The following is a 27,500-nucleotide window of genomic DNA, read 5'->3' as shown; positions in this document are numbered from 1 at the left end:
ATAGTCCTGGATTATCTCGCCCACGGCCCTCAGTGCCATGGCGTACGCATTCAGCTGGTACGGGCTCATGTAATGAAGCGACGTGGGTTGTGAAGGATTGCCTGGGAAAAAGCACCCGATAAAACACTTAATTTCTTTCATCTTAATCTTTTTCTTTTCTTTCTTAAAGGGACAACACCATGAATTTCACATTTTTTCACCCCCAAAAAAACCCCCCAATTCATTAACTCTCTAAGGCAAGCCTTGCCTTTCATTTCATGATTTTCTGAATGGGCGTGTCTGAACGTTACTCTTTTGAAATCTGCCCTCAGTTTATAAGGTCACATTGGGCTCGTTTCCTATTGGGCCCCCTCGAGAAGGGTGCGGTACTTTTTGGGAGGCTATATTCTATTGAGACTATATGGGGTGGGCGGGGTAAAGTAGTGCTATTCTTTTTTTGTATTGCATCTGAAACGGCTTGGAATTAGAGACAGACAGAACATGAAATTCAATATCCGAGTGGTTGTTTAGGCTAAAACCTGTATAAAACCGTATTATGGACCAATATTTATATAAGATATATATATTTTAAAAGCATGGTGTGGCCCCTTTAAGAAGATATCTGGCACTGATCAGTCCAGTGGGTTTAGAGGACCAGCTCAGGGCAAACACACAGACACACAGAGAGACTAATGCAGACCCTCTTATAGCCTCCGGCTCTGGCCTCCTGCGTAACAATAGATATTTCACAATTACAAACAAGAAGATTACACATCTCCAATGGTGACAGTTCTGAAAGAGTATTCGGTTCAATCTACATCATCATATCCACTTGGGCACCTGCAATATCCTTACTTTGATGTACCATCAATAACCAAGGTGGTTGGAAGAAGGTCTTTCAGCCATAAAGCTCCATCTGATTGGAATAATCTTCCTCTATCTTCAAGAGCTATTTCATCACTTGGTCACTTCAAGACTTCCCTATATTCTCATCTTGAAACAACTTGTATGTGTTTCTAATGAACTTTACCTGTATGTACAATCATTGCTTATGTGTGTTTGTACTGTGCCACTTAGTTACTCATCAGCTGATGTGGTGGGTGCTGGGGTGGGTGGGTGGGTGAGGGTGAGCAAGCTATCTGTGTAAGAATGTATCTGTACCTCTGTCTTGTATGTACGTATGTCTGCTGTTCATGTTCTTTTGTATGTCATGTTCTCATGGGTCCCTCTTGAAAATGAGATGCTGCATCTCAATGGGGCTTTCCCATCAATAAAATCTTACACATCTTACAAATCTTACAGTTCTCAGAAGCTGCACTAACTGCACTCTCTCCAACACCTCCCTCGCCCACCTGGAGCAGAGGAACTACAGTATGTGATTATGCTGTTTAGCCTACAGCTCAGCATTCAACCCCATAGTGCGCCCCCCGAGAATAAAAAACAATGCTTTTGATCACAGCTAACACATACTGTACATTGTTTAATGTTGCTTGGGTGTTTGGGACTTTGTAGACTAGAGCATATTGTGCGGTAAACCTGAAAAATGATAACTATGCTGTTGCCTGAGGTAACTGTATGTTATTACTGTATGAGTTATCACAACATACATTGAAAGTTTATATTTTTGAGCGGTGGTAAACCACTCCATAGAGTGGCTGTGCGTGTGTCTGTATCCTTTTTCCTCAGCGTTTTGCCATAGCAAAACGTGTGTGTGTAGCATAGCCTGTACATCCTAGACTCAAATCCTAGTCTGAAGACGTTATGCAAGCACGACCACCGCTCACTTCACATTGGGCGTGATTTTTCAAAAAAACTTTTGGTTACATCAAGATATTTGATGTAAATGTTATCAGGCCCTCCCCGTCCAGGGCCCCTCCCCATACACACCCATTGCAACTTCAAACTGCATTTTAACCATGATAGATTCATTAGAAACACCCATTATTTTTTCTTAATACGTGAGCTGGCTGTGTTTTTTCGATAATGTTTTTCATTTATTTTTAATAATTCTTATATTGAATTTTTTTTTCCATTTCCGCAAAGAATTATTAAAAATAAATGAAAAAAAGTTAACGAAAAAGCACCGCTTGCTCACGTATTAGGAGGGTAGTATGAGTCACCAGAAAAAATAATGGGTGTTTTTAATGAATCTATCATGGTTAAAATGGAGTTTGAAGTTACAACGGGTGTGTATGGGGACAGGTCCTGGATGGGGGGAGGGCCTGGTAACATTTACATCAAATATCTAAACATTGAATCAAGCAAATTAAAATCTGTTCAGGGTATAGTTCATAAAGCCTGATGAGTAGACGATAAAATGACCGAAAGTGTTTTTGAAAGTGAAACATCCCTTTAACACTGAGCTCAGGAGGGAGAGCTAGTGTTTTCTGCTGGTGTTTCAGTCCGACTGTATCAAAGGGTGCGTTCGGAAATGCGCACCGGGTGTGTGCTCAGTGTAGTGAGTGCCTAAAACTAACCCTAATCCTAACCCTAACCTCAGTAAAACTATGCCTAAAACTAACCCTAACCCTAACCCTAACCAGAACCGGTGCGCATTTCCGAACGCACCCTTTGATACACTCGGACTGAAACACCAGCAGAAAACACTCTCCCGAGCTCAGGAACCCATTGAACTCAACTATAGCCTGTGCAGCGCCATCTGACTAACTGTCTGGTCAATGCCAGGTGGTGAGGATGGGCTCTAACAACTCAGCCCCACTGACCTATAACACAAGGACCCCCATGCAGGGCTGTGTCCTGATCCCCCCATCCTCTACTCCTGGTACAGCCATGACAGCATGGCCATGCACAGCTCCAACCTGGCTTTTAACCCATTTAGAATGGGTACACATTATTGTGTATCATTATTTTATGCTTTAACTATTGAAAAATAGCAGATATACAAGCTCACAGCGCGGCACCGAGTGCCGCGCTGCAAGCTTGTAGATCTGCTATTTTTTTTTTATCGTGAAAATTAGAATTTTGACCCGATCCTATAAGTGTCTTTTCCTTCTAAGATTTCTTGGAAAACCTATGTTTCTATGTCAGCAATCTGGCCGGCCATCGTCAAAGAAAAGGTCCTTTTCACTCAACTGGAGCTCAGTTAGTCTGTTCTTGAGAGACTACTATGTCAGTGGTTCTCAAACCTTTTCATGTGAAGGACCCCCAAAATGATATATATTTTGGCCATGGACCCGCATCTCAAAATATTTAGTCCCAGGGACCACCCAGAAGCAAGATTTTAGTTACAAACGTTCGCTTTGAAAATACACATATTCAAAGATTTGCACACATTCTCACAACTTTTTCAAAAATAGCAGTGCCGCGCTGCGAGCTTGTATATCTGCTATTTTTCACTGGTTAAAGCATTCAATAATTCTAGGCGTAAATGGGTTTTACGTTTGCAGAGGACACAGCGATAGACCATTACCAACGATGATGAGACTGCCTAGTGCCTACCGTACCTGGCACAGTGGTGCCAGGAGAACAAGCTCTCTCAAAACATAAACCGAAGAGATGATCCTGAAGGACAGGAAGAGAGGAGAGAGGCTATACCATACCTTCCTGGTATTATGATTATACTAGGAGGAAGATTCTTTCCAAAAAAGTGTACAGAAAGAGTTAAAATTATGTTTTTATGTGGCCACACCCACCAGTTCATTAGGTATGCCTGGTTGTCAGGTGGGTGTTAACCCAGCTGAGGTTAGCCACACCCACAGTGTTGGGTGTATGGTAAAAGGGGAGGGGATTATTTTATGATGTCATTGAATCAGCGTTTTTCGATCACACTGATGTAGGCAAATCTTAAAGGTGATACACCATGCATTTAAAAAGCATTTATGTCATATTGTTTATGTCCCAAAAACGTTTTTCAAAAGGTTTGAGGCTAAATTACCACTCCTGAATAGAGAGCCTCTCTCATTTTTGAATGGCTCTCAGAGCATTTTCAGCTGCAGTACCACCTTTGGCCTGAACCCCCCCCCCCCCCCCCCCAAAAAAAACGGCAGCGACGGCAGCAAATCTGGACAGCCTGTTTTGAGAACCCGTGGGATGCTTTTAACCTCCGCCTTCCCAAAACCAGAGAAAGACACAACGGTCAGAGGGACTTTGTGAGGGTAGAAGGTGCTAGTGGGACCCCAAAAAAAAGGTTTTAAAATAGGAAAAGTGAAATTTCATGGTGTATCACCTTTAAACACATTTTCAGAACAGTGCGGAAGTGAATAACAGCACAGGGATTTAAAAATTCAGCTAAAAGCAAGAGGGCAGAAATAGAGCCAATTATGATAACTTCTGTCTTGTCCTCATTTAGCTTGAGAAAGTTCTCACTCATCCAGGATTCTATGCTAGACACACACAGCAGCAATGGGTCTAGGGTACAGGGATCATCTGGATCTACCGAGAGATACAGCTGCGTGTCTTCAGCACAGAAATGTAAATTCACAAATCACCCCGTGAGCGGAGACACTCTTTGTCTTTGATGAATGTCTTTAAGCGAATGAATGTGAATCAACTGCGGAACAAATCTAAGAGGCGAGGCATTACATTATGCATCGTTCTCACAAGTTCACAGGCGACGAATCACAATAAATGCTTTACAGCATTGCCCTCTTCTAGCGCCACCAAGAGGCCGATTCTTGCAAAACACATTTTTGGACACTGCTCCTACAATTTTCGCCCTAAAATCACGCAAATCGGTACACAGTATGTCTACACTCATCCCATCAACATGAATCTGTCCCATATAGCGCCACCTACAGGCCGATTTTTAAAATCACATTTTTGGACACTGCTCCTACAGATTTTGCCCTAAAATCACGAAAATCACTACACAGTATGTCTACACTCATGTCATCAACATGGATCAGGAAGATTTTGGCAAAACACATTTTTGCCCTATTTGTGGATATAAGTGACCTACGGTCGCTTATCTCCTCATTAGGGAGCCTTACTGGTTAAAAATAAATTAAAAAAAGTTAACGAAAAAGCACGGCTTGCTCACGTATTAGGAGGGTAGTATGAGTCACCAGAAAAAAAATAATGGGTGTTTTTAATGAATCTATCATGGTTAAAATGTCAAATGACAGGTCCTGGATGGGGGGAGGGCCTGGTAACATTTACATCAAATATCTAAACATTGAATCAAGCAAATTAAAATCTGTTCAGGGTATAGTTCATAAAGCCTGATGAGTAGACGATAAAATGACCGAAAGTGTTTTTGAAAGTGAAACATCCCTTTAACACTGAGCTCAGGAGGGAGAGTGTTTTCTGCTGGTGTTTCAGTCCGACTGTATCAAAGGGTGCGTTCGGAAATGCGCACCGGGTGTGTGGTCAGTGTAGTGAGTGCCTAAAACTAACCCTAATCCTAACCCTAACCTCAGTAAAACTATGCCTAAAACTAACCCTAACCCTAACCCTAACCAGAACCGGTGCGCATTTCCGAACGCACCCTTTGATACACTCGGACTGAGACACCAGCAGAAAACACTCTCCCGAGCTCAGGAACCCATTGAACTCAACTATAGCCTGTGCAGCGCCATCTGACTAACTGTCTGGTCAATGCCAGGTGGTGAGGATGGGCTCTAACAACTCAGCCCCACTGACCTATAACACAAGGACCCCCATGCAGGGCTGTGTCCTGATCCCCTTCCTCTACTCCTGGTACAGCCATGACAGCATGGCCATGCACAGCTCCAACCTGGCTTTTAACCCATTTAGAATGGGTACACATTATTGTGTATCATTATTTTAATGCTTTAACTATTGAAAAATAGCAGATATACAAGCTCACAGCGCGGCACCGAGTGCTTGTAGATCTGCTATTTTTTTTTTTATCGTGAAAATTTGAATTTTGACCCGATCCTATAAGTGTCTTTTCCTTCTAAGATTTCTTGGAAAACCTATGTTTCTATGTCAGCAATCTGGCCGGCCATCGTCAAAGAAAAGGTCCTTTTCACTCAACTGGAGCTCAGTTAGTCTGTTCTTGAAAGACTACTATGTCAGTGGTTCTCAAACCTTTTCATGTGAAGGACCCCCAAAATGATATATATTTTGGCCATGGACCCGCATCTCAAAATATTTAGTCCCAGGGACCACCCAGAAGCAAGATTTTAGTTACAAACGTTCGCTTTGAAAATACACATATTCAAAGATTTGCACACATTCTCACGACTTTTTCAAAAAAATAGCAGTGCCGCGCTGCAAGCTTGTATATCTGCTATTTTTTCACTGGTTAAAGCATTCAATAATTCTAGGCGTAAATGGGTTTTACGTTTGCAGAGGACACAGCGATAGACCATTACCAACGATGATGAGACTGCCTAGTGCCTACCGTACCTGGCACAGTGGTGCCAGGCAGGGGCGTAGCGCGTCTAATCGGCGCTCTAGGCGAGCTCTCTCGAATGCGCCCGCCCCCCCCCACTCCCGTGCGCGCAAAGCGCGCGATTTTTGCGGGTTTTGCCGTGAATTTAGTCGGTTTTGGGCCGGTTTTGGGCTGGTTTGGGTCCACTCCCTCCATTTCGGCGCCCCCTCGGCGCCCCCTCTAGGATGGCGCTCTAGGCGACCGCCTATACCGCCTATAGCTAAAGGAGAACAAGCTCTCTCAAAACATAAACCGAAGAGATGATCCTGAAGGACAGGAAGAGAGGAGAGAGGCTATACCTTCCTGGTATTATGATTATACTAGGAGGAAGATTCTTTCCAAAAAAGAGTACAGAAAGAGTTAAAATGATGTTTTTATGTGGCCACACCCACCAGTTCATTAGGTATGCCTGGTTGTCAGGTGGGTGTTAACCCAGCTGAGGTTAGCCACACCCACAGTGTTGGGTGTATGGTAAAAGGGGAGGGGATTATTTTATGATGTCATTGAATCAGCGTTTTTCGATCACACTGATGTAGGCAAATCTTAAAGGTGATACACCATGCATTTAAAAAGTATTGTCATATTGTTTATGTCCCAAAAATGTTTTTCAAAAACTAAATTACCACTCCTGAATAGAGAGCCTCTCTCATTTTTGAATGGCTCTCAGAGCCCCCCCCCCCCAAAAAAAAAGTCAGCGACGGCAGCAAATCTGGACAGCCTGTTTTGAGAACCCGTGGGATGCTTTTAACCTCCGCCTTCCCAAAACCAGAGAAAGACACAACGGTCAGAGGGACTTTGTGAGGATAGAAGGTGCTAGTGGGACCCCAAAAAAAGGTTTTAAAATAGGAAAAGTGAAATTTCATGGTGTATCACCTTTAAACACATTTTCAGAACAGTGCGGAAGTGAATAACAGCACAGGGATTTAAAAAATTCAGCTAAAAGCAAGAGGGCAGAAATAGAGCCAATTATGATAACTTCTGTCTTGTCCTCATTTAGCTTGAGAAAGTTCTCACTCATCCAGGATTCTATGCTAGACACACACAGCAGCAATGGGTCTAGGGTACAGGGATCATCTGGATCTACCGAGAGATACAGCTGCGTGTCTTCAGCACAGAAATGTAAATTCACGAATCACCCCGTGAGCGGAGACACTCTTTGTCTTTGATGAATGTCTTTAAGCGAATGAATGTGAATCAACTGCAGAACAAATCTAAGAGGCGAGGCATTACATATGCATCGTTCTCACAAGTTCACAGGCGACGAATAACAATAAATGCTTTACAGCGTTTGTTCCTGACTTTATGATAACACAAAATTCCACAATAAGACAAAACTACCACTATAGGGAATACATGAAAAACACTGATTGCTCATCAAGGACATGTTGTAAATCACCAAAGCTTTCCTGCGTGGTGTAATCACTTTCATCAGAATGTCAGACAAGGGCAGAAATTGCCGCTCGTGTCACTCACCATTTGATGCTGTGAAATCAATTGCCACCGTGAAATTAATCTGAGTCCTGCAAGACAAAATCAAGCAAAAGGAAGGCAGTGGGGAACGTGTGTGCGTAAGAGTGTGTGTGTGTGTGTGTGTGTGTGTGTGTGTGTGTGTGTGTGTGTGTGTGAGAGAGAGAGAGAGAAACATGGAATTATCAATCAAGATAGATTACAGTGCACCGCATGCGGTGGCAAGGCAATTAAACAGCAGGGTTAACTCATTCTGTGCCAATGACTGCTTATGACGTTTTTTTCCAATAGCCCTGTGTGCCAATGACGGCTTATGACGGTTTTTGTGTTTTTTACATAGAAAAAAAAAAAAACATTTTTTTTTCTTTTTTTCTAAAGATGTCAAAATGACCTGAGATCAGAGCGATGCTTTTCTCTGTTTGTGTGTTCGCTCCCTCGTTTAGCTGATTGAGAAAATGTGTGTTCATGTGTGTCCATTCTAGTGGATGGACACTTTTTTTCATTCAAACAGCTCTATCTCTGGAACCATTTGTCCGATTGCCAAAATTCTTTTTGCCACTGAATCACAACAACTGTGTCTGTTTCTATGGGGGAAAAAAATATAAAAAAAAAATTATAAAAAAAAAATCTTTTTTTTTCATTGCATAGTAAAGAAAAACATACAAAATCTCGGCACAGCTACCTTGGAGCCATTTTGGCATCTGGCACAGAATGAGTTAATGTGAATGTGACGTTCTGCCAATATCAGCGCTGCAGTAGGGACATATAAATATGATAATCCTCTGAGCTCAGAGTCTCTCCATCATCTCCGCTTCATTAGCACCAGAAGTGTCCCTGACAGAGGTACAAGAGCAGGCTGGAAGGGGACACTATACTGCAGGGTTCCCCAATTGGCGGCCCGCGGGCCATTTGCGGCCCGCAGGGGGCTAATGTCTGGCCCACACACCAACCCCAGTAATAATGGTGGTATAAGAGCAGCAACAACACTAGTATATCGTCGTTGTCGGCTGGAAATCTCGTATCTCCAAATGTGCACGTTCTTTCGCAAATCATACAAGGCCGTCGCACAAAAGTAGTGAAAACAGCGGATCTACAAGCACACAACGCCTCGCACCGCGAGGCGTTGTGTGCTTGTAGAACGGCTGTTTTCACTAGTTTAAATACCGATAATTAAAAAAATTATAAATTCAAAACGAACGGTTTTGGACATACAAGATTTTCACCCGACAACGACGATATCTGAACTGTCGCTGGAGTAGCAGGAACGCCGCCGTCGCCCCCTGCAATGTTGTGGCCCTCGGCTTGGTACCCAAGACATGATTTGGCCCTTGGGGAAAACTAATTGGGGAACCCTGCTATACTGTATGAGTAGATAGCACTGGTGGCCTCATTGCTGCTATCACGAGAGATCGTGTGATAAAAGCTTGATAGAATGAAATACAATGAATGGATTCAAGTAAAGTCCAAAGAAAACGTATTTAAAATCCAATTAAATTGTACCAGAGAAGAACAGACAGGCAGTTTATGCTGAACTTACCCGCCTTTGATGTAGTCTAGAAAGGAAAGCTCCGTATCCACTAGGCAGGACAGAAGTGTGACCTGTCAGACAGATTGAATGATAGGTATTATTGACATGCACTGTATGTCCTACGGTACATTCTACTGTAACTTAAGTCAGTGGTTCTCAAAGATCTTAGTGGTCCTTGAGGGGGTTGCAGGGGGTCCCCATGCTAAATGATTGTAACTTGAGTTGCGGGGGTTTGTTGCCTGATGCATAGTAAACTGGCTGGGTCCAATGAAAAAGATTGAGAACAGGGACGTGCTGGGCCCCTGATTCAGCCCGGGAAAAAGAGTAGCAGAGGCCCTCATTTCGCGCTATAGAGAGAGATCTCTCTCCATAGCACTGCTGCTACTCAAAGATTTGCCATTTCAGATCATGACAAGGGACAAGCCAGTGGGCCAATTACATGAATTATATGTCGTCGTTGTCGGGTGGAAACCTTGTATGTCCAAAACCGTTTGTTTTGTATTTATCATTTAAAAAAATTCATTAAACTAGTGAAAACAGCCGATCTACAAGAACACAACGCCTCGCGGTGCGAGGCGTTGTGTGCTAGTAGATCTGCTGTTTTCACTACTTTTGTGCGACGGCCTTGTATGATGAAGCAGGGCTTTGCTTTGCGACAAAGTTTACACTTTTGAAACTTGGAGATACAAGGTTTCTGCCCGACAGTGACGATTTACTTTGTTGGCCGCCCAGCCCCCAAAATGGAACGAAGGCCGACATTTTATTTTTTATTTTTTCCTAATGGCCGGCCTGGACCGGCCGGGAATGAACCGTCCGTTCGGGAGTTGTCCCGCTTTTCCCAATGGCCAGCACGTCCCTGATTGAGAATCACTAGTAGCCCACATGCCCTTACAAACAGCAGGGTGAACCTATACGGATAATAATATCCGTATAGTGGCTGTCATGCTCCCCAGGGGATGAAGCTTACAGATTGTGGTGACCCCACCATAACCCTCCCTTGAGTCCTACTGTACCGTCTTTAGACAAATAATGTAAAGTGATGAAGAAATGAAAGCATAAAAAAAATGAAGAAACAAAGCATAAAAGGATACGAGAGTCCACGCAACATAATACAAGCATAACAACAGAAAAAACATAAGAGACTAATCATCTAGTAAGTGTATAATAGTGTGTTTTTAGAAGTGATTTAAAGGACAACTTTGTTTTTTTACAAGGGTTCACATTTTAGATTTTAATCAGAGAAAATAAAAGGTGAGTGTTTAAATGTTTTCATTTACTTTGATATTACGTAGTTTTAGCACGTTTAGCGATTTAGATTTCAGTGGATTGGGGCATGCGTACAAGTAGCTAAATATGTCTTTTTAGACCCAATAAGCCAGTGATTTCTTTATTACTATTTTCTGTAACACTACTATCCCCATCTGCCCATGAAAGATTGTGGTGCATCTTGGGAATGGTCTAATTGTGTGTAAAAAGACACATTTAGCCACTTGTACGCATGCCCCCAGCCACTGAAAACAAACTCATTGAAATGTTTTAAACAATAGAAAGGAGTAAATGAAAACATTTAAACACTCATCTTTTCATTTCTCTAATAACAATCTAAAATATGAACCCTTGTTGTAAAAAAAACTAAGTTGTCCTTTTAAATAGAACACGGAACTTGCTAGCCATGGGCCACATGGTCCCATGGGCTAGCTATCCGCCAGGGACTTGAAATGAATATCGCCGTTGTCGGGTGGAAACCTTGTATGTCCAAAACCGTTCGTTTTGCATTTATCATTTTAAAAATGATTTAAACTAGTGAAAACAGCCGATCTACAAGCACACAACGCCTCGCACCGCGAGGCGTTGTGTGCTTGTAGATCGGCTGTTTTCACTACTTTTGCGCGACGGCCTTGTGTGACGAAGCAGGGCTTTACTTTGCGAAAGAACGTACACATTTGAAACTTGGAGATACAAGGTTTTCCGCCCCGACAACGACGATATTGGTCCGTGTCCAGGTGGTGCACGGTTAAAGGTCCTGCGCAGCGCTTGTGGAGACGGGGATTCAGTTTCCTCCACGGCCGGGCGCTCCAGTGAACACAATTAGCCGTGTTCACAGGTGGGAAGCCATCAGGGGAGGGCAATCTCTGTCGCTGTACAGCGACTCTTACAGATTGGACAAGGGAGCCTGTGCAGCTGGGAGATGAACTGGGAGGGGATAACACATTCCTCCCTCCGCATGTGTTATGCCCTCCCTGCCAAACTCCCTGTGAAAAACAACATGTGTTTGGGTTGTATGGTTGTTTACAACCTCCACAAGACCAACAAGTAGGGGCTGGCAGTGACAGGGATGATAAACATAGCAGGGAATGGGGGATGACTAAATTGGTCTGGAAAAATATCTAATGTTCAATCAGACTTCTGGTTAGAGAGTCTAGGGCTGTCACGATATGACATTTTACATGACGATTAATTGTCAGTCAAATAATTACCGATTAACGATTTAATTGTGTTTTTGTCGTTGATAATTACAATTCTGTTTGGCTTTTAGGCTTTGAAGTTGCACATGGTAGATATGAAACCTAACCTAAATACACAAAGAAATTACTGACATATTTGACAACTTTCTACTTTAAAAAATAACATTGATAGTGGAAATAGCCTATCTACAAGCTCACAACGCGGCGCATAGCGACACGTTGTGAGCTTGTATATCTGCTATTTCCACTATTTTTCAAATGTTTGAACATGTATAAACACGTTTCAACATGTAAACGATTATGACGATTATACCAAAATAATTGTGATTATGTCCAATAGTTGCGATTAGATGATTATGTAATAATTGTGACAGCCATAAGAGAGTCAGTTTAAATTGGTACTGTACACACAAAATCCAGTGTTAATTCATGTAACTCTGAGAGATCGTGGGGCTGCTGGCTAATGGCTCACCGTTCCTGAGTTTTGGTACTTTTTCTTCTTCTTTCCTTTCTTCTTTGGATTTAGTACCTGTTAACAGAACAACACCTCAGGGTCAATCCATTGTACCGCATTTGATCAAAGATGTAACCAAACGCATGGAGTACTGACTCTCTTTCTATTTGTCAAATTGACTGTGTGATGCCAGGTGGCAATGACTATCATTCTATATTGTGTATGTGTGTGTGTGTGTGTGTGTGTGTGTGTGTGTGTGTGTGTGTGTGTGTGTGTGTGTGTGTGTGCGTGCGTGCGTGCGTGCGTGCGTGCGAGGCGTTGTGAGCATGTAGAACTGTTTTTTTCACAATATCTATCTGCGGAACCGAGTCACATTAAATGTAATACCTACAATTCCAAGTGATTGTCAGGGTTCTTATGACTTCCTATCTAGCCAAGCTTTATAAACCATGAAGAAATATATATACAGTATTTTTGAAGACAAAAAAATATAAAAAATAAGCGAATATTCGACTTCGGTGAACAACGTTGAATAGTGACTTTGATATTCGAATATTCGAATATTTGGTGAATGCCCTAGCGTGCGTACACATGTGTGTGTGTGTGTGTGTGTGTGTGTGTGTGTGTGCTTGTAACTGGCTGTGTTCTTGTACTTCTGTTTATGTGGACAAAAATAAATATTTCAAAAGTGTGTGTGTGCGCACGCGCTCGCTCATGCGTGGCGTGTGTGTGTGTACAGTATGTGTGTGCGACAGTCAGAATATCACCTCGTAGACGTGGAACTGTGATTGACAGCTGGCTATCTCTCTGTAACTGGTGCTGAACTGTCCAATAAAGTCGTGACTGGGGAGAGAGAGCGAACACAGACACGAGCACTTAAAATTCAACCTCGACACGGAAGCAGACAGAAAGACAAGACCAGACCAGAGAAAGGGAACATTGCCTCACCCTCCATCTCGGTCCCAGTCGTAGACCTCCACCTTTATACTCCTGCGGAGGGGAAGAGAGAGAGAGAGAGAGAGAGCGCAAAGGGTGGGTGATTCCATTAAAAACCCAATTATCACCCCCAATTTAGAATCTGCGCTTAAAAAAGGCCAGTCGCTCATCTGTAGAGAAGAATGATTGGGTGCTCTGAAACGGCCACCGCCACACATTAAAGGGCCGTCTGATATTAGGGGATTTTACAGCACTAGGGATTGAAGGATCCGGAGCCAGAGATCTGGCTAATTCATACTGTCCAGAGACATCGTCGTACCACAAAGTATAAATGAAGCGCTCTACAGATGGACTGCGGTTGCGGCAGGCTTTCTGCTTGGCACAACGGGGATCGCGACGCGGGAAATGGGGAAAGAGATTGGGGAGTGACACACAGCAAAGTTGGTCGGGATCGGTAATCGAACCAGCGACGCGCTGTCAGGCTACACCAAGCCTATGTGGTATTAGGGTTGTTCGATATGGCCAAAAAATAAAATCTCGATTATTTTCTCTGAAATCCCGATTTTCGATTTCGATTTCGATTTTTTGTTAAAAGAATAATACATTGTTTCAACTATTTTGTTTGAGAAAATGTTTTTTTTTTTTTTCATTATTGTTTCATTTTTTGATTTTTTTTATATAGCCAAATAGCAAAATGCAATAAAACAATAAGGGTATTAATAATAATAACTTTAGTTGTGCAACAATCACATATAACTTAGCGTCCTTAGTGTTTCATTATCAATAGTGAGTGACAAAACAGCCAAAACAAGCCAGCTCTTGGAGGCTGGTGAGGCATTTTGGTAGGCATTTCGCCTACCAAAATGTAATTCCTGGCTACGCCCCTGCCCTGCACCACTCATGCACGGAGATGTTGACTGATTGTAAACGGAGGCGAAGCGCTTCGCTTCCCGACGCAAAATTAACACAGTGACAGGGACAGTAGGACTAGGAGTAGACTACAGTCAGTAGGTGGGTAACACAGAATTAATAAGCTTCTTTCAAACTACAACAAGTAGGCCTAAGTAAGTTTACCAGCTCAGCAGCGTTTTGTTCTGTTTGCTGCTTGAACCATCGCGAGTGAGCGGTGGTGAACTCTGCTCAGTCTGACGTGCGCTAAACGCGCATCAAAGAAATTACACATCAGATAGAAAGTAGTATTAATTTGGTGTCGGACCTTGTCGTCCTGCTTTAGGAGGACGGGGCTGTGTACTTTTTGCGCGTGCAAGGCTCCAATGAGTAAGAATTTCCCTAATTAAAGTGAAAATCGATTTTACGATTTCCATTTTTTTAAATCTTCCAAAGGAAAAAAACCGGGTTACGATTAAAAATCGATTAATCGAACAACCCTATGTGGTATGCACCTTGGACCGGTAGGCCAGCGGGCGCCCCCAGAATGTGACTTTTCTTGACGATGAGAGCTAAACTGTCCTATTTGTTAAAGGACAACTTTAGTTTTTTACAACAAGGGTTCATATTTTAGATTGTAATTAAATAATATAAAATATGAGTGTAAAAATTATTTCATTTACTTCTTTCTATTGTTTTAGAGATTCTTATTTCAGTGGTTGGGGCATGCGTACAAGTGGCTAAATATGTCATTTTACACAGAATAAGCCCATTCCCAAGATACAACGCAACCTTTCATGGTTGGATGTGACTTGTGGGGGCTAGAAGTGTTACTGTAAATAGCAATAAAGAAACTGCTGGCTTATTGTGTCTAAAAATACATATTTAGCCACTTGTACGCATGCCCCCATGCGTACGCATGCCCCACATTTGAGCATGGTAAACGCGATAAAACAATAGAACGAAGCAAATGAAAACATTTTAACACTCACTTTTTCTTTTCTCTAATTACAATCTAAAATATGAACCCTTGTTGTAAAAAAACAAAGTTGTCCTTTAACTACTCTCTTTATTGACGTGAAATGTAAATAAACTATGAGAGAGCGAGAGAGTTATGAAGCTCAGGATTGAAGGCAGTGAGGGGATTTGATCCCAGGCCAGAACCAGAATGGGTATGTGAGGATCAGAGACAGAGATCTTATCAGTCATACCTTCAGTCAAGCATGTATTTCTAAATGCGGTGGACTACAGCAAAACCTCATATCCATACTGTAGATTTAAATGGATTATATTGCACATAAAGATGGAAGATTTTACTTCATAGAGCCAGCCCTCTCATCCAGGTCTTAAAGGCTTTACAGCACAGGAGAAGAAAGGAACATCCTCATAATAACAAACTTTTAGCGTTAACCTGACATTAAAATTAGGGCTGGGATGCGATTAAAAATTTTAATCTAATTAATTACAGGCTCTGTGATTAATTAATCGCAATTAATCTCATTTTAATCGCACATCGATATTTGACCCGAGAAGCATTTTTTTTTTCAAGTAAAACACATGTTGTTGTACGAGTGAATCAACGAGTGAGTTTTTCAAATCTAAATTTCGCATCTACTGGGCCAAGCAAAGCGCCCTGATCGGCTACTTCTCCCTTTTCGTTTGTTGTCTCTTCTTGGTTGGTGCATCGCTATGATCGGTATGCCCGAAACGGAAGGTTCTGTGGTGCAAAAACTAAGTGCGATTAAAATGAGTTAATTTTTTTAATCGCGTTAATTTTCTGTAATTAATTAATCGCAATTAATCAGTTAAAGTCCCAGCCTTAATTAAAATATATCAGTTTTCTCTGTTGTAACACTTTCTGTTATGAAAAAGCTGAGACTTTGTCTCTTTAAAGCTGCACCCGTTGTTGTCGTTCCCACGGTTGCTTTTTGAATAGAATTATGTTAATGTGAATACATACTTTTATTGACTGGTCTCTACAGGCTTTGACCAATACTTACTACAGGCATTTCATTTTATAGTTCTATACACTGTATAAGAGCACCAACAAGACAACAAGATATCTTTGGTTTATTCAGGCCCTGTACACAGGTATTTTTAAAAACCTACATTTTTCTATGTAGTCTATATAGTAAGTTTCTTTTAAATACTGCTTTTACATTGCCGTGTGGACAAGGTACAGTAAACAGAGCTTTTGTGTAGTGTGTTTTTTGCTTGTGGTGTCATCTCCTTGGGTTGTTGTCTCCTTTGTTTATATCATGACAAAATAGTTTTGTTTCTAACAGAGCAAACAGGACGTTACATACACAAAAACATAGTTTTGTTTCTAACAGTGCAAACAGGACGTTACATACACAAAAACATAGTTTTGTTTCTAACAGGGCAAACAGGACGTTACGTAGACAAAAACATAGTTTTGTTTCTAACAGTGCAAACAGGACGTTACATACACAAAAACATATAGTTACTATTCCACCATACTGAGGAGCAGAGGTGTCAGAAAGCGCTATAGAGGCCACTGCTTAACTCATTTTGCGCCAATCCCGAGTATACTCGTGAAAAATACTCGAGTATCACATGGTGCCGATCCCGAGTATACTCGTGAAAAGTAATATATTACTGTAACGGCGGTTATATTACCGGATACAATGGCGGAACGTCCCGAGTCGATCTCCGTCGCTGATTTCTCATCATCACGGATCCACGAGCACAAAATAGTAATCCCATAACATTGAGGCAGACGGGGGATCTCATCTTTAATGTCCATTATCTCAAAACTACACTTTAGAAGCGAAGATGGAGGCAGATGCTCGCTTATAAAACACATGTTGAAAAGCATCGATCCGATCCGCCATGACACCACGTAAACAATGATTCCGGCGCAGGACGTGATGACGTCAGACCGGAAGTGTTTACGCTGTGGACTTCTGGCCTTCAAAATAAGACAACGGGAGTGAATGCAGCCTTTTGCAGGCACGCTGGACATTTTAATCCGTTAATTTAATTAGCACAAAATGGGTTAAGCTACAATAATATCCCTGTCAACTGAATTTTGCCATGCCAAAATAACACCGCAAGTTATTCTGGATACGAGTCTGGTGAGTCTTGAACGTGAATTGGAAATGTAAATATTGACTCCGTGGGTTCCATATGTGTTTTGGCAGACCGTGACACAATATGTTCCTGCCACGCTATTGCGCTAATTTTAACACTTATGTTGCAATGATTTTTTCTCTTCAATGTCCGCGATGCCATGGTCTCCATAGACCTCCATGTAATTTATAGTGCACGGATTGTGCACGCCCATGCCTAGATGATGCACCACGTGTGTAGATGCTGTTCACAGCTTTCAAACAAAAAAATCTGCTTGGAAATCCGTTCAGGCATTCATGATTTATGAGCCATTATGTTTTCTTCAGATGTAAACAAACATGGCTGCCATGTTTGAAAGAATGGGTTGGTATGGGGGTTAAACATGCAATTTCGCGATCGCGATCATGCCTAACACATTTCTGGAGGTCCAAAAAAAGTTTTTGGAAAAAAAAAAGTTTTTTTTAAATTGATTTTCTTTTTTCAAAAACGGCCCAAACTCGGGAAACTCTGGGTTGGCACAGCGGTAGTACCAATACAAACTCGGGAAACTCGGGGTTGGCACCATATGTGTTAAGTCTATCTGGATACGTACACGATTTGAAAAAATGTGAATGTAAATGTCCAAGTATTGACAGTGATAGATTTTCCTTACCTGTCATAGTCTCCGTTACACAAAGCTCTAACAGGAATTTTGAAGGCCTGCCAAACTGGATCCAAAGTGTTCTTCACCACCTCTGTCTTGTGGCTGATGGTGTATCTGTGATGCGGACACACACACACACGCACACATAAACGCGCGCACACACAGTGGGTGCACAGAAACACACTTGTTTGCAGCTGTTTATCTTGTAAACATGTTCACTGTCGGGTAGAACTTGTGTATGTCCAAGAAATAACCTGTGTTCCAATGTACACAATAGTTATTATTTAGTCACACGCTCTTGTTTCATTAGTTAAACATGTATAAAACACACAAACAACCAAACAATGTTTTCAAGTAGGGCATTAACTCATTTAGTGCCCATGAAATTAACGGATTATAAAGTCCACGATGCCAGTCTCAGGTTGGCATCACCCCCGTTATCTTATTTTGAAGGCCAGAAGTCCACAGCGCAATCACTTCCGGTCTGACGTCATCGCGTCCTGCGCCGGAACCGTTCGTTGTCCACGTGGAGTTGTGTAATGGCGGACCGGGAGCTTTTATAACTGTGTAACATAAGCGAGCATCTGCCTCCATCCTAGCTTCTAAAGTGTAGTTTTGAGATAATGGACATTAAAGATGAGATCCCCCGTCCACCTCAATGTTATGGATGGGACTATTTTGTGCTCGTGGAGCCGTGATGATGCGGAATCAGCGACGGATTTCGTCTCCGGACCTCCGGCCATTCTTCTCGGTAATGTATCCGCCGTTACAGTAATATATTACTTTTCACGAGAATACTCGGGATTGGCACCATGTGATACTCGAGTATTTTTCACGAGTCTTCTCGGGATTGGCACTATATGAGTTAATGAAAGAAAAGGGGGAAAAAAGGAAGAAGAAAATACCTTGAAATATGTTACCAGGCTTCTACCTGACAGTAACGACATGCAAAACCCCTCAGTGTACAATTTGATGTTTGTTTAGTATAAAATAGTATAGTACACAGTTAGTATACTATTATATTTAGAACAATACAATATAACTGAAGCCCTGACCTACCTAAGAAAAAAAACAACTTATTTGCGTTTTATTTTTTTCACGCAGGAGCTACCATGGTACACAGGGCACAGGGCACCAAGCTTGGGGGGGGGGGCATTAAAAGTGAAAGAAGACTGAACTATCGCCGCAAAAGCACGAAAATTTTAAAGCAAAGGCTGTTGAAGGAGTGCGGAAAAAGGTGAAGCGCGTCCGCGAAGTGTCTATTTTCCACGCTGCACCCCCCCCCCCCCCCCCCATCACTGACAAAACGGTCCCGAGGGGCACCGAAACGGTTTTCGCAGCACCGGGTACCACGAAGGGTTAATCTGCCACTTTGTGTGTGAGGTCCTTGGCAACCTGGCTCTGTTGCTGCTGTGCCCGGCGGCGTAGCTCACATTTTAGACTAGTTCAATACATCTGCCTGCTGCACAAAGTGTTAAGTGCACACGCCGTCAAAAGTCTACCGGAATAGAAGCGACTTCAGGGCCTTGAACTCCCAGCCCCACTCACTCCAACCTCTTTGGCCACACACAATCTCTATACTTAACCCATTTAGGCTATAGCATAAATAGCCTAAATCAGCAGCGTTGAATGCTTTAACCAGTGAAAAATAGCAGATATACAAGCTCACAGCGCGGCACCGAGTGCCGCGCTGCGAGCTTGTAGATCTGCTATTTTTGAAAACGTCGTGAAAATGTGTGCAAATCTTTGAATATATGTATTTTCAAAGTGAACGTTTGTAACTCAAATTTTGCTTCTGGTGGGTCCCTCCCTGGAACTAAATATTTTGAGATGGGGGTCCGTGGCCAAATAAATATCATTTTGGGGGTCCTTCACATAAAAAAGTTTGAGAACCACTGACATAGTAGTCTCTCAAGAACAGACTAACTGAGCTCCAGTTAAGTGAAAAGGACCTTTTCTTTGACGATGGCTGGCCAGATTGCTGACATATAGAAACATAGGTTTTTCAAAAAACCTTAGAAGGATTCAAAAGACACTTATAGAATCGGTTCAAAATTCTAATTTTCACGATTTTTCAAAAATAGCAGATCTACAAGCTCGCAGCGCGGCACTCGGTGCCGTGCTGTGAGCTTGTATATCTGCTATTTTTTTATATTTAAAGCATAAAATATTGCGTCATATTGTGTTCAGGCCTAAATGGGTTAACGCCATCAACCTCCACCCTTTTGTTGTTAACCCATTTCTCAGCTTCATCCTTTCATCTCCATTCAGTCCTTTGACTGGCGGCCAGCTCCTCTGTTTGTTGACGGCTGCCCACCATATCGTCGTTGTCGGGTGGAAACCTTGTATGTCCAAAACCGTTCGTTTTGCATTTATCATTTTAAAAATGATTCAAACTAGTGAAAACAGCGATCTACAAGCACACAACGCCTCGCACCGCGAGGCGGTGTGTGCTTGTAGATCTGCTGTTTTCACTACTTTTGTACAACGGCCTTGTATGATGAAGCAGGGCTTTACTACACATTTGAAACTTGGAGATACAAGGTTTCTGCCCGACAGTGACGATATGTTGTAATACTGTGTGAAAGTGTGTTATGTAACGTCCATGGCACTATTCTTATATATTATCTTTGGGTATGGTCAGTTTCTGGAGCGTGAATATGATCTTGTTCAAGTGTCTGTATATGCATCTGCATCTCTTTTTGAGCGGTGGTAAACCGCTCCTAAGAGTGGCTGTGCGTGTGTGTGTCTGCAGCCTTTTTCCTCAGCGTTTTGCCATAGCAAAACATGTGTGTGTAGCATACCCTGTGTGTACATCCTAGACTCAAATCCTAGTCTGAAGACGTTATGCAAGCATGACCACCGCTCACTTCACATTGGGTGTGATTTTTTTTAAGAAAAAGGGAATAGACATGAAGAATCCTGCTACTACTCTTTGAATTAATAAGGAGTGATGTCTACAAAGCACAAGAGGATCGGGGGGGGGAGGTTCTTGTCAACTTACGAGCCATCTTCGTTGCTCCGGTAAAAGACGAGGAATGGGTCCGATTTTCCAAAGAAGTCTTTCTTGTCCAGCTTATTGCCGCAAAACTGCAACATTACGGACTCCTAGATGGCAGCGTAGAAGTGTAGAAAACATACACATTACACACAATAAAGAACTATGGTTGAGGCCACAGTTATGTCTAGACACAACAGACTTCTGTATTGTATCAAAATGAGTAACAGCAGTGTTCTTCCCAAGAGACAAGGTAGCAATTATAAACCTCTCATCTGGAACAACGTCAGCATTTGATCTGGTCTAGGATCCATCAGCTTTCCTACAGTCTGTTTCCCCTACACTGTCTCCCTTTCAGCTTTCCTACAGTCTGTTTCCCCTACACTGTCTCCCTTTCAGCTTTCCTACGGTTTGTCTCCCCCACACTGTCTCCCTTTCAGCTTTCCTACAGTCTGTTTCCCCTACACTGTCTCCCTTTCAGCTTTCCTACAGTCTGTTTCCCCTACACTGTCTCCCTTTCAGCTTTCCTACAGTCTGTCTCCCCTACACTGCCTCCCTTTCAGCTTTCCTACGGTTTGTCTCCCCTACACTGTCTCCCTTTCAGCTTTCCCAATTAGGGCTGTCACAATTATTACATAATCGTCTAATCGCAATTATTTGACATAATCGTGATTATTCTTCATAATCGTCATAATCGTTTCCATGTTGAAAAATGTTAATATATATATTTTTTTAAAGTAAAAAAGATGCGACGCGTTGTGAGCTTGTAGATCGGCTATTTCCACTATCAAGGTTCTTTTTCAAGTATAAAGTTGTCAAATATGTCAGTAATTTCTTTGTATATTTAAGGTTATGTGTCATATCTACCATGTGCAACTTCAAAGCCTACAAGCCAAACAGAAATGTAATTGTCAACGACAAAAACACAATTAAATCGTTAATCGCAATTATTTGAGTGACAATTAATCGTCATGTAAAATGTCATAATCGTGACAGCCCTATTCCCAATGTCTTTCTCAATCTCCCCTACACTGTCTCCCTTTTTTTCAGCTTCCCTACTGTCTTTCTCCCCTACACTGTCTCCCTTTCAGCTTCCCTACTGTCTTTCTCCCCTACACTGTCTCCCTTTCAGCTTCCCTACTGTCTTTCTCCCCTACACTGTCTCCCTTTCAGCTTCCCTACTGTCTTTCTCCCCTAAACTGATTCCCTTTCAGCTTTCCTCCCGTCTGTCAATGAGATTTCTTGGTGTCTGTGACCACTGTCTCCCTTTTAGCATGTCTATTATCTGTCTCCACCAATTTCTCTCCATTTCTGCTTTCCTATAGTCTGTCTCCCTTTCAGCTCTACTACTGTCTACCTGTATGCTATTATTCCAAACGTAGGAGACGTAGGAGACGGCTTCTTTTCCGTTCACCCGCATCGGCTACTCGCCAGCGTCGCGCTGCGACGCGTTGTGAGCTTGTAGAGCAGCTATTTTCAGCACGCAACCAAGTGTAAAATCAGTCATTACGATGCCATCAAGGCCTGTCAAAATGTATTTCAGTTGACTAAATCAACTGTAGATTTAGTCAACTAAAATCGTATATTTAGTCGACTAAAATTAGACTAAAACTAATACATTTCAGGTGACTAAATTATGACTAAAACTAAAAGACATTTTATTCAAAAGACTATGACTAAAACTAAATCAAAATTTGCTGCCAAAAACAACACTGCCCCAAATGGCCCCCACCCAGCTTTCCTACTGTCTGTCTCTCTTTCAGCTTTCATACTGTCACTCTCCCCCAAACTGTCTCCCTTTCATCTTTCCTGCTGGCCCCCCAATGTCTCCCAAAGCTTTCCTAATGTCTGTCTTCCCTAAATTGCACCCTCTCAGCTTTCATAATTAATCTGCCTGTCTCATTAAAAGCAAATTAAATTCAAAATAGTTTAATTGTTTTTTTAACAAGTATGTGCTTTCACACACCAGTGCTCAGTGCTAAAAGTGTAGCAGTGTGTTGAGCAAATTATAAGTGAGAGTTTACAGAAGAAATATTTGACTAATGCCTTTTAAACTTTGTCGTTTGACTAATGCCTTTTAGGTAGGAATGATTTTCTGGAAGAAGACTGATACTTGTATCCTTACCCTGCAGTTACTCAGCTCCTCTGCTCTCACTAGGATGGTGCCACACTTCTTTCCTGGGATTCCACTAGAAAATACAAAGAAAAGAGAGACTTTCAGGGTTTTCAAACATGTCCAAAAGTCACATTCAAGTACATCTCACACATGTCACATGTGCACAGTGAGCCTTTCCAGCGCCTGTTACAGTGCCATTCATACAATCCAATTCAGAACTCATACCAGGGACGTGCTGGCCATTGGGAAAAGCGGGACAACTCCCGAACGGCCGGTTCATTCCAGACCGGCGATTAGGAAAAAATTTAAAATAAAATGTCGTTCGTTCCATTTTGGGGGCTGGGCAGTCAACAAAGTAAATCGTCACTGTCGGGCAGAAACCTTGTATCTTCAAGTTTCAAATTTGTAAATTATTTCGCAAAGTAAAGCCCTGCTTCATCATACAAGGCCGTCGCACAGAAGTAGTGAAAACAGCAGATCTACAAGCACACAAAGCCTCGCGTTGCGAGGCGTTGTGTGCTTGTAGATCGGCTGTTTTCTCTAGTTTAAATCACTTTTAAAATGATAAATACAAAACAAACGGTTTTGGACATACAAGGTTTCCACCCGACATTGACAAAATATAACTCATGAGGGCCTCTCCAACTCTTTTTCCTGGGCTGAATCAGGGGCCCAGCATGTCCCTGACTCATACAGTACATTTCTAATTACCAGTGTTGTACCCGAACGCGTTCAAAGAACGATCGTTCATGAACACGTTCATATTTTGGGCGAACGTGAACTGAACGTCCTTTGTTTTCGCTTGATGAACGATATTGTCGAACGCGATCATTCTGACGCCCGTGAACGGCGTTCGTCGGCGTTCGTCGGCCGTTCATGCCTGTTTGCTCTTTTGAATAGCCAAAAGTATAAAAATATTAAGTTAGTTCATTTTGGGGAACCATGAACTTTAGTTCAAAATATAGAATTATGAACTATGACATGAACTAGTTCATTTTAGAAGTTTTGAACTTAAACTTGAACTAGTTCATTTTGAAAGTGAACTTTCCCAACACTGCTAATTGCGATGGGATGGGATGCGATGTGATGCCATATGAGAGTGCAGACTAGCCAACACCAACTCTGAACCCCTGGTTCGCTGCCCTCCACTCCCTCCTATACAACATCAGGGTCTTGAGAATATTGGTTCTGTGTTAATGAGCAGCTCAAGTGAAGGGCTTAAATCACACACTGGCCTACACAGGCAGAATGTCCCTATCCTATATTGCCTCTCCCAGCTCAATGTCTTACCCTTCAACAAACTAGAACAAGCAGCACTTAAAACACTGTTACTTCTCCCAGTGACATTTAAACCACAACGTTTGTTCACATCCGAGTTTGGCAAAGGGTAGCATTCAGCCAAAGAAAACAGCTAAAAATAGACCTTACCAAAAGGCCGCAACCCCTGGGAATGAGCCAATGAGGGAGAGGGTGGGGGGTATAATTTCATTTTGATAAGTAGTATCCAGTAATCAGGGGCGTCACAAGGGGTAAGAAAGTGGGACTGAGTTACTGGGGCCCAAGGTGGAGGGGCCCTAGTAACTTTAGCTATTGAAAAATAGCAGATATACAAGCTCACAGCGCGGCACCGAGTGCCGCGCTGCGAGCTTGTAGATCTGCTATTTTTGAAAAGTCGTGAAAATGTGCGCAAATCTTGTATGTATTTTTTTAGTGAACATTTGTAACAAAAATGTTGCTTCTGGGGGGTCCCTGGAACTAAATATTTTGAGATGGGGGGGGGGGGGGGGTCCTTCACATGAAAAAGTTTGAGCATCACTGACATGGAAACAGGTTCCTTGGTACACATTTTCACGATTTTTCAAAAATAGCAGATCTACAAGCTCGCAGCGCGGCACTCGGTGCCGCGCTGTGAGCTTGTATATCTGGTGTTTTTCAATAGTTAACATTCATGGGGGGCCCGCAGTGAATCCTTGTACCCAGGGCCCAGAATTTGGTGTGACGCCCCTGCCAGTAATGGTGCACGGGCACAGAAAATCTGCAATAACGCAGCAGGGGAAAAAAATCAATAGCAGATTGAAGTGAGTCTTTGAACCCTGCCCTTCTCCGCACTCTCCCCCACCACACCACTCTCCCCCACCACAGACATGGAGGGGGGTCTCTGATGTTTCACTCTCCCCCACCACAGACATGGAGGGGGGTCTCTGATGTTTCAGGAATTAAGCACTTACTTAAATTAACCCATTTAGGCCTAGGGTTATTGACTGCTTTAACTATTGAAAAATAGCAGATATACAAGCTCACAGCGCGGCACCGAGTGCCGCGCTGCGAGCTTGTAGATCTGCTATTTTTGAAAAATCATGATTTTTCTTTGCAAGTCTTTGAATATATCTATTTAAAAGCGAACATTTGTAACGCAAATATTTGCTTCTGGGGGGGGGTCCCTGGAACAACATATTTTGAGATGGGGGTCCGTGGCCAAATACCTGTAATTTTGGGGGTCCTTGACACGATAAAAGTTTGAGAACAACATGATTTAGAAGAAGGATTTAGACGTCGGGGTCAAAGATCGGGTCAAAGATATTCAAAGACTTGCACACATTTTCACGATTTTTAAAAAATAGCAGATCTACAAGCTCGCAGCGCGGCACTCGGTGCCGCGCTGTGAGCTTGTATATCTGCTATTTTTCAATAGTTAAAGCATAAAATAATGGTTAAAGTGGTTCAAATCGTTCCCGGTATTTGAGAGTTAAGTCACAGAGTGAGCAGAGAAAACCCACAGAGGAGAAATAACATCACAAGGTGAAACAAAGACAGGGAGGCAGAGAACACTTGGCAAAAAGAAAGAATCACGTCATACACTCTCAAAAAACAAACAAGAGCTATTTGAGAAAATATGGGGGGATTTTATTCAGTATGTCAAGGGCAACGACCTTTCTTATTTGATGGAGGAAACGGGAGTAGGGTAGCTGCTTTCCCTCTACAGTCACTGCACTGGTACGGCCTTGTGGCATAGGACTTTGGATGTTAATGGTATATGTGCTCTTTGTTTCATAATTATTTAATATTCTTATGTGTCGTGTTATGTCAGGTATTTTTTTTTCTTTTTTTTTAAGGTTGTATTTTTTCTTTTTTTGTCTGAATGTAGCTTTTTATTGTACTGTATTTGTTGTCTTATATGTCTTATATGTCTTAAAAAAGTATGACAAAAACACAAAATAAACATATGTGTCCCAGCACGGCTGACGGCTAGTCATTGATTTTTTTTTCTTTTTCATTTTCATTTTTTCATTTCATTTGAAAGCTGGGAATCATAGCTACAAAATGGTATATTGGTTGTGGAGATTGACCCAACAGTTTTGAAGATATGACTTATATGACATAGAATGATGCCATGCTGAAATACTACTTTTGAGATATTCAAGTTCTAAATAAATTTCTAACCTGCAATGACCTGCATGATCTCTCACATTAATTTAAAAAAGTCTTATTTACATGCAGAGTTAAGCTCTGGCGTTTAAGTGAAATGTAGCCTGATATTTATGAAATGCTTTTGTGGCTTTATCACATTTGAGTGAAAAAAAAAAGAAAAAGTAATTTCAGCTGTGGTCTAAAGTAGTGGCTTCCGAAATGACTGCCCCTGTGTCACACTCAGTCACATATTGTTTAAAAAAAAAGAGAGCAATAATGAAATATTACAGTGATGGAGAGCGAGTTTTTACATTTTAATTAGGAGCCTTTATTGCACAGTCAAAGCAATTTACAAGCTTGGCTTAACACAGTTAATCACCCGTGTAACTGATTACATTTGTATCACTGTAACATCATCTCTGTATCAGGAATGCCAATGTAATGGCATTTTGACACGTCATTAAATGGATTCATTTCAAAGTAACCCAGGTCTCTTGCACTTCACTTCACTTTCCAGTGAAGAAATGGCATCAAAGGTGATTATGAAAGTCAACCAAAGAACGAGATTTGTCTTTATCAACAAGAGTGCAATGAGGACTCTAGCTGGAGCCCCCATTCTGTCATTTCAACTACGCTTGCACCACATGGTGCACAACATCTCAATGTCACTAAAAACAACTCTCAAAACTAAATAATAAGACTACTTCCAGGCCTCTTCCCCAGGACTCACATTCTCCCTGCTCACTTTTGCTAGTCTGGGTTGGCTCAAGGTAGAAGACATCCTGGCCACTGAACCTCTCGGAAATCCTGGCCGCTCCCGCAAATGCTTGCCATATCCGTCTGGATCCGGTCGAAAAAAACGGATCTGCAACCCGCGATGTGTTCTAATCCGGTTCTAATTCGTCGTTGAACTGTCAATCTGGCAAATGCATGATTGTAATTCGCTGTGGGAGATGTGGGCGTCTAAAAGTGACCAACCACTGGTGTGGGTTCTCTTCTCGAGAGTCGAGACTCAAGCGTGAGAATATAATCAGCTAACAGTAAACAGACAGGTTTTTGACAGGTCTTGCTTAAAGGAGTAGTTCACCCCCAAAATGACTTTTTTTCTATTGATTACTCATGCCATGGAGAGTAGAGTTCAATAATATTTTTTGGTTTTTGTCACAT

General features: G+C 42.1%; 1 protein-coding gene across 1 annotated transcript in view; it reads right to left on the bottom strand.

The window, feature by feature from the left end:
• Positions 1 to 27,500, bottom strand: part of LOC308293784 (copine-8-like) — a gene marked incomplete at both ends in the record, with an annotated part of 156,466 nt that overhangs the window by 32,759 nt on the left and 96,207 nt on the right. Inside the window, 9 exons of the mRNA XM_080736412.1 lie at positions 1 to 101; positions 7,811 to 7,857; positions 9,342 to 9,403; positions 12,270 to 12,326; positions 13,019 to 13,094; positions 13,200 to 13,241; positions 17,821 to 17,925; positions 20,816 to 20,919; positions 22,935 to 22,998. The exon at positions 1 to 101 is cut by the window's left edge and continues 81 nt beyond it. Coding sequence (XP_080592538.1) covers positions 1 to 101; positions 7,811 to 7,857; positions 9,342 to 9,403; positions 12,270 to 12,326; positions 13,019 to 13,094; positions 13,200 to 13,241; positions 17,821 to 17,925; positions 20,816 to 20,919; positions 22,935 to 22,998 — 658 coding nt within the window. The remainder of the gene's footprint in view (positions 102 to 7,810; positions 7,858 to 9,341; positions 9,404 to 12,269; positions 12,327 to 13,018; positions 13,095 to 13,199; positions 13,242 to 17,820; positions 17,926 to 20,815; positions 20,920 to 22,934; positions 22,999 to 27,500) is intronic.

The sequence above is a fragment of the Nannobrachium achirus genome (genome assembly GCF_963921795.1).
Source record: "Nannobrachium achirus genome assembly, chromosome: 11".
In the NCBI taxonomy this organism is placed as follows: domain Eukaryota; kingdom Metazoa; phylum Chordata; class Actinopteri; order Myctophiformes; family Myctophidae; genus Nannobrachium; species Nannobrachium achirus.
This window is presented reverse-complemented; position numbering and strand designations above follow the sequence as displayed.